Below are 12,768 nucleotides of genomic sequence, written 5' to 3' on the forward strand. Positions count from 1 at the left end.
CAGCCACAGGATTATGGGTTGTGTTTTCGGAAGAGACTCTTCACAGGGCCACATGGTGGGTTTTTTTACTGTCTGAAGGACAAAGAACTAGATGCAGTCCACTTTTGTTCTAGTCATTTCATCCACTGGAATCCCCAACCTTTCCAGACATGTCTGCATCCAAATCCACGATGACCAGTCAAACAGGAGCTGCACTTTCTCTGCTCTGGTTTCCAGTGGCCCAGAAATGAAGAAACACAAACCTGATCACCATCTGTCTGGGCCTCTGAGGGTGTTAAATTCACTCCTGGTTTGTGGCCTTGACATTCACATAGGGGATAGACTAACTTACATAAATTCCTCATTATAAAGTAACAGTCAGTGTACTGGGTGCCAGTTGGCTGTATTTCTACTGTACACACCCAGAGTATCCCTGATGGCTAAGTTGAACTTTTGGCTGGTGTTTAACTTCACAAAGGCAATTTGTCTGCATTTTGAATCTTGTTAACTGCAATTTTCAAGATGCTTTTCATATCTCATATCATTCAGATTATTTTTCTTTGTTTGTAAAAAAGAATTATAAATTGAAACCTAGTGAGTGTCCTTATCCTGCCCTGTAAAAATGTAAACTGCAACTTGATGATACTCAGGTTTGTGGAAGTGTAATATTATTGAATTTCTTTGTCAGTGAGGAATTTCAGTAACATACAATTCCCGCAGGCTAACTTTTTCAACCATGACCATTTCTGCAAGTAAATTTTCCAGTAAATCTTAAACACAACAGTAAGGTATGTAAAAACTTGAGTTTCTCACCACAGTTACTTGGAAAATTGCTTAAGACAGAGACTTGTTTGTGACTCACACTGACCTCTGACCTTTACTGTATTTTACTGCCCCCAAATGGACAACAAGGTGTCAGGGTTTCAACTTGATTCCAAACAGACTCTGTGATGGGCGTCACACAAAACATGTAGGTTAACTCTGTCATCACCCAGCATCCATTCACCATGATATACGGTCCAAAGAGCTTCCCTCAGGAAGGAAAGAGCCTCTCATATCCACTGGCATGCTCTATTCATGCAGCCTAGTGCACAGTGAGTAGTCAAGATTCTTCTTTTCTCTTCTGAAACCTTCTTTAAAGTGGGACTTCTGTCTCTGAGGACCCCCTCAGAAACTCTTTACAGCCAAGCCAGATTACCGTGAAGGCTTTCCTTCTACTCCTGAGTTGGAACAAGGAAGAAATGAAGAGCAGATTTTTACGACCGAGGTTTGGATGCCATTGAAAGAATGCCGAACTGTGTTATGAAACAGCTTTTCTGTTTACAATGAAACACTGCACCGTCTCAGATATTATCACAAGGGGGATGATATACGGCTGTATGTTTTAAAGGAAGAATACTGTGTGCTGAATATCTTATTATAAATCACTTCAGATCCACTTCCTTCTGATGAATTTGAATCGCTGACGAAGGCATGTGTAGCAAAGCCAAAATCGGCCAACCAGCCCATATGGGAGGCTGCCATCACTCCAGAGGGAACAGAGGGGCCTGGGATTGTGCTGCAACCTCTTAGTTACAGGGCAAATACTCCATCTTTAATGACTTTGCACTCTAACCACAGGATAACTACTCGGGGGACAGAAATTTTCTTTTGTACAGAAATTGATGAAAAAAATATCATAACCCTTCAGAACCAAGGCCAAACTCTGATTACTTACAGTTTTGTTCTCTGTTCACTATCAGTGTGTGAATCTAATTGCGTGCTCACATGTGTGTGTGTTTATGCAAACACTTGAGAGGCATTGCCCTCTCACTTAGTGCAGCATTCCTTATGGCCTCTGCCAGACAACATGTTAGGACAATGTGGCCCTGTTAATGCTCAAAATAGTGGTCTGGTGTAAAAAAAATATGAGGCCTTGCTGACAGGGCATCTTTTGTCATCCTCTGATTGGCAGAGGGAAATCCTTCACTCATCTGGACAGCTCCTTTGATGGCACCTGCCAGAGTGAAAGCAGTTAAATGGCTTCTGTTAAGTAGTCCTGTCTGTGGGCTGGTGAAAAGACAAGACTGACAAAAAAGCTTAACATTGAAGAGGTGGCAGGTTATGATCCACAGAGTGATGAGAAAATGAGGAAATGCTGGCTTGGCTCAACATTATAGCACGCTGTCGTTCAAAGGGAGAGGACGGAGAGTGATGTGCTAACTCAATCACCACTGAACAGTCAATGAACTCAGTGGTATGTGATCAAAATACACATCAGATCAAAGTCATTTTTGCTTTATTGCAGAAGATGTAAATTTCCTGACTCAGCTTTGCTCAAATGAAAACAGACTCTAAGTGCATCAGAAAAGATGTGACAGTTTAGCATTAGCATTGGACGAGAAGATGGGGATAGCTGTTTATTTGACTTTGCATTAGCGAAGCTGCAGGCCTCAGATGCTGAAGATCAACACTCACATGCACACAGTGTATATATACTGGTAAGTGAGACTCTAGTGTGATGGATAGAAACTGGACATGTCCACGTTGTCTTCAGCCAGCTCATTTGCATCCTGTGTGAACGGGAATCAAGATTTCTCACACCTCTCAGCCAAGTCACGCTCTGCCAGTCAAAATTAAGCACATGTGATGGTAAAACCTCACCATATAAGGTGTGTATAACACCCAATCCAATGAATGTTGTTTGGAGCACCTACAGTATATAGTCAATAGTTTGATCACATTTGACTACATGTAAGTAAATGCAATGCTTGCAGAGGGCATAAAGCAGACACGTTAACCCTGCAGTGTGTTTTTGTGTCTTTCAGCTCATTGTTTCTGTTTCGTGACCTGCAACTTTTATTTGGACTTGACCACAGTCTTGATCTGCACCAGGTTGTTGGACAGCAGAAATGTGATCTGATTACTTAAACCTGCATCTGATTTTTCCAATGTCCAACTCTTATTTTACCTTTAAGAACTGTTGGGGGCTCTGAATACGTCATCACAGCGTAATGATGAATATAATCGGCATTGACTGTTGGACAATAAACAGGCAGACATTACACATCCTCTCTGTCTTCCCAAAAACTTTCTCCATTATTCATATCTGTTTCACAACCGCACATTTTTACATTTTTCTGCTCCTTCCCATGTCTGTGCTTTGTTTCTCTGGGAGATGCTCCTGACCTTTTGCTATTGTTATAAATGGGATGGGAGCAAAAAAAGACACAGCACTTTGTTATTGGTCAGTTTCAGCTTGTACATATCTCATGGGCTTCATAACTCAACTAGTATCTGACCACTGAAGTCATTTTTATGGCTGCATTGTACCAATGCATATCAACCACTAGGTGGCTCCCTGCCTTTGTAAATTCAGTAATTAAGCTGCACCATGGTGAGGCACCTGGTGGTAAAGGCTGCACAAGGGATGTAATAGTCACAAAGCATCCAATAAGGCTTTCATCTTCATATTTTAAGAAATATTAATGTATTCTGCTGAAATTGTTCAGGCCTTTGAGAGATGTCTCACAGCCCTCCTTCAGCCTTTAGATAAAACAGACTGTAGGAGGTGATTATGAGGAGATTGTCTGAACAAAGCAATGTAGCAGGGTCATAAAACTGCTGGTGTAATTACAATTAGAGCTGGTTTCACTGGTTCTGACAGGCACCAGACACCCACATCGGCCTCAGAGAGGCTAGATGGGCAGGAAGGGGGAGAGACAGTCGAGACTGAAAGAGAGAGAGGGAGGAAGAGAGAGCGGCATGGATAATCTCCAGTCCCATGCCTGTGGGCACGGTGGAGTGAAAGGAGGGGCACGTGTGAATGGTGTGAAGCTGTGATGAGGAAGGTGGAGAGGCACAAAAGCAGGGATGATTACATGACGAGGGAACGTGTGAACGAGCGAGTGAAAGTTTGGGAGGGGAGAGGGGGAGAGGTCAGGTGGTCAAGCTGTGTGGAGCCGGGCGTTGAGAGGAGATTTGGACACGACTGTGTAGCGGCACAAAGCAAAGTGAAAACATGAGGCCGTATTTATACTGTAACATTAGATTTACAATCTCACTAGAAGACAATCAGTCACAATTACTGTATTTAAACTACTCCACCTTCTGGCATATCCTGACAATTGCCATAAAACTCACAATGAACAGCACATGTCACCAACGGCCCCCCTCACAGCTCACAGTGACTTATTATGATAAATTATATTTCTCTAGTGCTGTTTTTCATGTCACCGTGAGGGTCAAGCACGTGAAATAAACATAAACACACAGCCCTCGGCGGCCATAATGTTGAGGCTCAGTTAACATGTACAGCACACATTCCTAGCTCGTGTATGTCTGGTTTATGTGCAATAATGCACTGCAGTATAAACATGTACGCGATTTAATTAAGATTTCTTCCTTTCTCCTATATCGATCATATCTCTTACAGTGGGTGGTCAAACAGACGTGTTTTTCCACGGATTTTCCTGTTCACATGTACAAATGTCAGTGAGCAAGACACTGAAACCCAGTAGCTCCTCAGTGTCTGCTCCCAGAAGTGCATTAGTGTGAATACGTGGGTGAATGAGAGACACTTACTAGTAAACTATTGTGTCATTTGTTTTTTTTACACATCAAGTATCACTAGTTTTTTGGCAGTAGAGCGCACCCACACACACTTACACCCTATACCATAAATGCCTCAAATAACCTGGATGTTAAGCCGGAAACAAGTGTAATGAGTACAAAAACACAAAAGCGTCTTTGTTAGAGATTTAAGGAGATTTATGTAGCTTACTTTGGCCCCTACCAGGAGTCAGTGTGTGTGTGTGCGTGCTCTGTGACTCTTACTGCTCCTTCCAGTAGGCCTCTGCTGTGCCTGAACAAGATTACACCTCAGCCAAACCTGCGTCAAACGATTATGTGGGCTTGCACTTACGCATGTGTAAGTGTGTCAAAGAGTCTGTCTGTTCTTGTGGCGCCTCATCCCGCATCCAGAGACTTGTTACACTCTTCACAAGCTAGAGAAAGTCAACGTTGCATTAAAATACATTTTGTACACTTTGTGGAACTTGTTTATATCACATTTCTAAACGTGAAAACATTGCCTTTTGTATTGTGACGCAAGCTGCAGAGTGTTTTGTCAGCACTCACTCTAGCATACAATGTTCTAATATGTAGGCTCGATGCCAAACTGGAAACAGCATTTACGACTGTGACTTTGAGAAAATGAAGCATTTCTGATTGTTTGATTTCACTGAAAACCACACAAGAAGGTGAAATTACATGAAGGAAAGCAAGAGGAAGTTGTTGGAAGGGGACAAGAAAAGGGGGAGTTTGGTTGTGAGGCAAGCAAGGTCGCTGATCCCAGTTCTACAGTTGCATACAAACGACTGCTAATGCAGAATATGTGTGTAGATGCACGTACGCATGTGTGTGTATGAGTTAGTTTTATATTAGTTCTACACAGATAATTTTTAACCAGCTCTAATGACAAATGTGATACAAGGTAAAACTGACCCTGAGCTGGGCAGTTTCACCTTGACGTGCACGGTGGAATGCTACATGTGCATGAGTGTGTGTGTGTGTGTGTGTGTGTGTGTGAGGCTGATTAGCAGTTATTGGAGCAACAGGGGCATTGAGTCACAAACTTTTCTGAAGTAAACTGGATCCGTTTAAGAGGCTCCACATCATGGCACTCGTGGATTACCCGACTTTAGCTTTTCTACCAGCAACCGTCAATGCAGCCGAGAGTCAACTATGTAACTAGAATGTCGCTTTAGTAGCTACTAGGTCACAGACTATTGCAGATAGCATCAGGAAGTTGAGAAGTTTTCCTTTTTTTTCTACAAGTATTTGAGGCCATGGGGAACTCTGAGAGCGTAGGGTGGATAGTAGTGGAGTGCGCCTGCAGGATCCTTGGTATTTCCACAGCAACAGGTAAAATCTACATAAAAACAAACAAAAGAATTATAGCAACAATAAATCTATGGCATGTGTATCGGTTATTACTTCAGTATGAGTATGATTTAGTTCTTTGGATGCACTGGAAGATGCACAATAAACTCCAGATCCTCTCTGTCTTTAGTCATCTGGTCAGTTACAACTTACATATTGTTGCAAAAATATCAATGAAGACTTAAAGTAAAGCATAAATTGTCATCAGTAATACTAGTAGCAGTGGTTGGCTAGTATTAGTACTTTTACATTTTATCTGCTATGTCGTGCTACCACATGTTAAGAACCTGATATCTGACTCTGAGCTATGATAGCATATTTCCATCCTAAATCTCCAAACTGTCACAGTTTTCAGGAACATTTTTAAGCTCTCCTGCAGAGGAGGGTTCTCCAGCTGTGTTTTTAAGGATTTCATAAACCTGAGATGTTACAGAGTCAGATGGTGATGTTGGCTAACTGTATTCTTGACCTCCAAGAAGGTCAAACCATCTCTTGGCAGAGATATGGAGGATATAAAAACATACTTGATCATACATAACCTTGCCCCCCCCCCCCACTCCTCTGTTTTCCTGAGGCACAATGGGACAGATTGCAAGCAGCTCTCTTAGCCACATTAAATCATCACGGGGGAAATGGCTCTCTGGTTCCTGCCTTCTTCAAAAAAATATGGGACCCCCCTCTTCCACTTAAATTCAAACAGCTGCAGACGCTGAACATTTACTGAGAGACATGTGCCTCAGATCGCACCAAAACCAAGTCTCTGTATCAAGCTGGGTTACAGGGCTTACATGATCACAGGCTGTTACACGTCCACACCTACACAGGCTTTCTCTAGCATTGTTCTACATACTGTAGACGTGTGTATGGGTACTTTTATGGCGCGTCTGCGTGTGCCCACGTCTAGTCTGCCTGTGTGTTCACGTCTGCGTGTCTGCGTTGGCCTGTCTGACTCTGTGTGTGTTCTATAGACAGACATACACACAGGGAGCACATGTATGTTAATTTCCAGCTGTGTGTGTTGTGTATGCAGCGTTAATTCCTCTCACACTCTATAAACTACCAGAAACCACTTAGCCGCGTTCTCTTGATTTCCCTCCGGTGCTGATTCTATCTCTGAATTTCTGGTAAGCAAGCCAGATAAATTGTTTCCATGTGTATAGTGGCCATCACCACATAACCATGCTTACCTCCTTTATACCTCAGAGGGAAAAGATCGGTTATAAAAACAGGGTTTTCTTTGTAGCATTTTAAGCCTTGATTTCATCTCATTTTATATCATTCCATGTGTTCAAAATGTATTTTACTGTCTGTGCTGTCAGGAATAGTTTGACGTTTTGGGTTTCAATGCTGAGAATTCGATGAGAGGATTGATAACACTCTCTTAAATAAAGCACTGGCAATGAGCTATGTTAGCTGAGCATTAGACTGGAAACAGAAGCAAACAGTGAGACTGGATCTGCCCAAAGGTGACTAAACTACCTGCCAAGCCAGGAAGTTAAACTGTGCCTGGCCAAGAAGTAGTCCAGCCTGTATTGTAACTCCCCATAAAACCACCAAGTCAAAGTATAACGTCAATTAGCAAGCTGCAGAAGTGCTGGTAGGCAGATTTTGTTTCTTTTGGACTGAGTCAGGCCAGCTCTTTGCAAATGTTTCCAATCTTTATGCTAACCTAAGCTAAGCTAACTGACAGCTGGGAGTAGTTTTATACACAGAAATTAAACGGGTATTGATCTTTCCATCTCTCCTTACACAAGAAAGCATCCACATATTTCCTGTCATGCTATTTCTTTAAAATATAAGCAATCAGGGAGAAGTGAAATATAGGTGAATTCAATTAAATCAATTCATTGATGGCTTCAGGGAAATTCCTCTTAGCTTTTCCCAAAATGGTGAGGTCATAGGTTAAGGGAAGCTGTAGTAGACATGAAGCATCTCGCTAAAGGGCTCTGCAGCAAAGTTGATCTTACTTACTTGCGATAATTGGAAGTTTCCCGCTGCAGCGGAGAATTGCTTCCTTTTTTTCAGAAAGCATGTACTTTTGGTGATATGGAAGGATTATTCTTAAAAATCAAATAAATAAATAAAACTGTTCTGCATCATTGGTCATTCATAAGCCAAAGATGTCAGACAGGAAGGGCAGCTACAGCTACCAACACAATTTTACATCTGATGACGACTTCACAAACAAGTGCTGCAGTTTTGTTTTGTTTTTGTTTTTTTAGCATATCATGATTGTGGTTCACTGGAGGAAATCTGTGAAGTGGTAAGAGTGCACTCAAATAAAATCACCAGTGATAACATAATTGTCAGCATGAGTAAGCTATTAGCAAAAATGCTGTGACCATAATAGAAACAATTGCAGCAATTTTCAAAATAATGTGTTTTTTATAAGGCACATAATCAACATTTCAGTGAATGTAAAGGCTCCTAGTTGGGTCTCTTTAGGTCATCTTTAATCCATCTTTTTTTGCTCTAGGAGGGAAGAAATAGTTTTCAGCCAAGACATAAACTCACTGCAACTGTCAGGGTGCAAGAACACAATAAATGCTACCTTGAGAGCAATATGACAAAGACACATAAAACATATGTCAAAGAACAGGAAAAGCAGCACAACTCAAACTTGTTTCACAGGGGAAATGTTAACAGTATTCATACAGATCTGAGAACTGTGAAACTCAACCCACCATGAAGGAGGAAATCATGAGCTAAGTCTGACATCTGGTGGACAGAATCTGCTCACCAGTAACTCCCAGGGAAAACAAGCAAATGAACTACCTGTTTCTGTTTCAGTGCTGTGTGCTGTGGGAGTTGAGACCCTACACAAGGGAGAGTTCAACAGCCTTGGCATCTACCTAATGTAAGTGTGTATAGTTTTAGTAATTTGTTTAAAAGAACATGTTGCTTGTCGACTTTTAGCAATCACTTTCAATACTGTACTTTATAGTCACGCATAAAGTGTATTATACTGTATGTATATTCACTTGCAAAGAGTTGTTGGGAAGGAGTCAGAGGGACGAAACAAGGTGAAGAGGACAGTCCTTTAGTGCTATTTCTATTTATATCTGGGGCTCATGGCCAAACTCCCACAGAGCCAAAGGAAAACATCCCCCAGAGGAGACCAGAAATGCATGACTGTTTATTCTGCCAGTATGCACAAATGCAGTTGAACAAAGTAGTCCTACACACACATTTTACATTAGTTTATCCTATTATTCTTCTCATTCCTTTATTCCTTTTTCTCTGGCCTTCACAGTTATAATTCTGTCGACCATTTTTGCTATAAAGGAGTGAGATATCCTCTCCTTGGCCCCCTCCTCATGTCTATCTGTCCTGCACACCTCTGTTTTTTACACACACACGTCCTCGTTTTGCTCACAAGCCCTGAACCCTATGTTTAACCATCACAAATGAATGCCTTCAAAAAACATTACCTCTGAGTCTATTTACCATCAGACAGCTGTTTAAATTTGTGGGATCCAGCTATTTGGTCCCCAGAAAGCTGTTACACCCAACAGCCATTGTGGGCTCCCAGTTTTTGGACCCCACCAGTAGAAAAACAAGGTCACACACCTTCACAAACAAACACACAGCTAGTGTAGTCTCCAGCTCTTGAGAGTGAGAGTGAGAGTGCAGTGCACGATGATGATGAGTCTGGAGCCATTTTTCTGGTTCACTGGATCTTTATCAGATTATTTAAACACAAAACAGTGATAGTTGACCGAAGAAAAAAATCATAAATGCAGAGACTTAAATCTGTTTTTTTTTTCTCCAGTAGAACACTTGAAGTTGCCTTTACCCACATTTTGCTAGTTTGTCAAAAAAAAAGAAAGAAAAAAAGATGTGGTCCTCACCCACAGCTAGTTAAGATACAAAGACATGGACACAATTAGATAGTTTACATAGTTTAGAAACTGTTTACTGATTTTTATCACTGGGGCTGTCACTTTCATCAGGCTCTAACTCTCTCCTCCCAGAGTTTCATCTTTTGCCATCATGATGTTTGAACTGGCGTATTTCCTGCATGTTCTCCTGTCTATGTGTCTGCCGTGAGTACACAACACTCGACAACAACATCTGTGCTTTATACAGAGGGGGAAAACCTCATACAGATTTTTTTAACCTACCATATGGTTTGTCAGTGCAAAACAGGTATAAAAACCTAAACACAAAAATGGATGGATATACATTATTTAATTTCTGACATGAAAACATCAGTGTGCATTTCTCTTTCCTCATCTTCTCCCTCTTTATCTCTAAAGATGCCCTCCACACTGGCAGCTATTTGTGTTGTGGGGGAAGATGGCCGACATTGGAGGCTTCCACAAGTTCCTCTATTACTCCATCATGTCAGTGGTCTGCTTTTTGCACCCTGTGTTGGTATGGCATGCGATTATTCCAGGTAAAATGGCACCAGCATGTACAAAAAAAAACAGTTTACTGCGCTTGTCTTATCATTGGTCTTTACAGGAGCAGTAGGTGACTGTTACTACATTGTTTACACCTCTATAGAAAAAGAAATATATTCTGTGGTTGCAGGGACAATGCTTCTGGTGACAGCCTTTTTCAACTTCATACTCAGCAAGAAAACAAAGGCCGCGTCTCCCAAAAGACCACAGGAGAGCTACAGTGACCAAGGTCCGACCACCGTCTGCGTGACGGAGAGAGCGGGCCCGGACAGCACCGTCTCATTCTTCCACATGATGACGGGGAGGAGAGGCCGGGGGCTGGTCCTCGCAACCAGAGACCGCCGCCTCAGCCCGGGAGAGAGAGGAGAGAGCGTCCAGGCCATGCTGGAGCTGGAGCAGACAGCAGCACCTAAAGACACAGACAGGGGGAGGAGGGGGAGGAAAGAGAGGAGGCTGATAAGCTTCGGAGGCAGGGAGGAGCCTGTGGAGAGAGAGATGGAGGAGATGTACGGCTCCTGTGAGCCAGAGGCAGACACCACCTCAGACACTGCACCTATGATTGCTGACTGAACATCCCTCTGCACTCAGACTGAGCTGCTTACTGATATCACATGATGGAAATCATGTGTAATTTAGTCATACTGGCTGGGTGCAACCAGCTGTGGCTGACTTTTATGTAGCTGGAAATACCCTGATAAAATGCCCCACTTTTGAGCATTTTTTTAAAGTAAAATATATAAGATTATTAGATCTTTTAAATTAAATGTTCTATTGATTTGTATATTTTTTACTTTAAAAACATCTATTTGTACGTTTGTGACATTTTTGATGTGTAAAGTCTATCGTCAAGTGCATAAATTCAAAGAAATAAAACCATTTGTACCTATACATGTGCACATGGGTGGCTTTTAATCTGATAGACTGCTTTTGCAGAGCCAGCACTGATTGAAAAGGAGACATTAGCGTCAAACAATCCAATCCAGTTACCGCTGCATACATTATTCATAAGGTGGTAAATTAGATCAACTGCTTCATCCATTCAGCGTCAGAGGAAAATATGTGCGATTGTGAGTGAGAGCAACGGGCACCGAGAGCTTGTGCAGGTGCAATGTGTTGCAGTCACATTCAAGTCTCCTCATTGTGTGTTTGTCATGTGCGCGTGGTGACCATGGAGACGGAGCTCTGGGAGGAGCACAGGCGTTATTATGGTGATGAGGGGAGCATCAGATCACCCAACGTAGGCCTACACTTCACCAAAACACATCTGATGTGCCAACGCACCAAAACTAATCACAAACATTATTCATGCATTAATAATATGTCATACACATTACATGGAAGACATCAATAGGGTGCCTTGATCAGACTTAACCAATATAATTCACCATAAAATTAATTTATACATGATATTGAGGGATTGCACTAGATTTTTGTGGCTACAGAAATGTTCCAATGACAAAAAACACTCTTTACTTTACTTATTTTACTACAAATATACTACTACAAATGTAAGCAGGGAAAGCCCGTGTTATTGTTTTTCCTTTTTTTTCATCATGCTACACATGATAAAATTCTCCACGCAGACCCTCCTCTTTTGTTCAGGTCATAAATCAATACGGTTTTGCTCTGTCAAAACACAAGCGCACACACTGTACACACACCGTATTCCTCAGTCCTTTGTTCACTGAAGTGTAAGTATGCAACTGTAGCCTACGTACGTAGCCTTAAGAGGCAGCATCTCAGGAGCATCAAAGCTTAAGGAGAGAATCAATAGAAGCAGAGAGTCTCATTCATCAGGAAACACCTCACCAAGAGCCGGGGCCAGACACCAGACTTGTAAAAACACACACACACTCACACATATAGCCTGTGGGTGAAACAACTGGAGTATTCCCTTTCTCTTTATCAGACACAATCTACATCACCAGCAGCAATATGGTGTCACGTCCTTTTTTTTCAATCTTTTTAAACAGTTTTTTTTCTGCATATCAAAGCCGTGACATGTGAGTCTAGTCAGGAGATGTTTTGGTGCTTTATGGAGGGAACAGGGAGTCTTTGTGCAGGGTTTTCAGAGGTTTTCATGGCCGCTCACTGGGCCATAATCAGAGCGGCATTGTCCTCTTCATGAGGATATCTAGCAGCCGAGTGACCCAATAAGAAACAAAAGAGAAGGAACACAACGTCAGTATTTCCACACCACTTCCATAAACGCCTCACCGACCTCTTCCCGTAGCCATATCCTTTAGAATGAGCTGTTCTCCGTCAGGGAAGTTTTTCAGCTGCTGGAACAACTTACTTCCTCTGTGCATGTTAAATCATAAATCCTATTCAGACAGAGAGAGAGAGAGGGAGAGGGAGAGAGAGAGAGAGACTTCCTACAGCTTGTGTTTCCACCCTACAATAGTTTCCTAGATGGCAGATCCAGACTCAAAAACAGGATGGGTGAAGTAAATCTTAACAG

At 42.0% G+C, this 12,768-nt stretch overlaps 1 protein-coding gene across 1 annotated transcript; it reads left to right on the forward strand.

The window, feature by feature from the left end:
• The first annotated feature begins 5,516 nt into the window (after window positions 1–5,516).
• tmem72 (transmembrane protein 72) lies at window positions 5,517–11,016 on the forward strand. The gene is made up of 5 exons (XM_085799013.1): window positions 5,517–5,883; window positions 8,692–8,758; window positions 9,876–9,947; window positions 10,161–10,300; window positions 10,438–11,016. The coding sequence occupies exons 1-5, from the start codon at window positions 5,808–5,810 to the stop codon at window positions 10,875–10,877; spliced, it is 795 nt and encodes a 264-aa protein (XP_085655139.1). The 5' UTR covers window positions 5,517–5,807; the 3' UTR covers window positions 10,878–11,016.
• The last annotated feature ends 1,752 nt before the right edge of the window (window positions 11,017–12,768 follow it).

Source organism: Trachurus japonicus, chromosome 15, assembly GCF_045865225.1.
Source record: "Trachurus japonicus isolate A0001 chromosome 15, Traja_1.0".
NCBI lineage: Eukaryota > Metazoa > Chordata > Actinopteri > Carangiformes > Carangidae > Trachurus > Trachurus japonicus.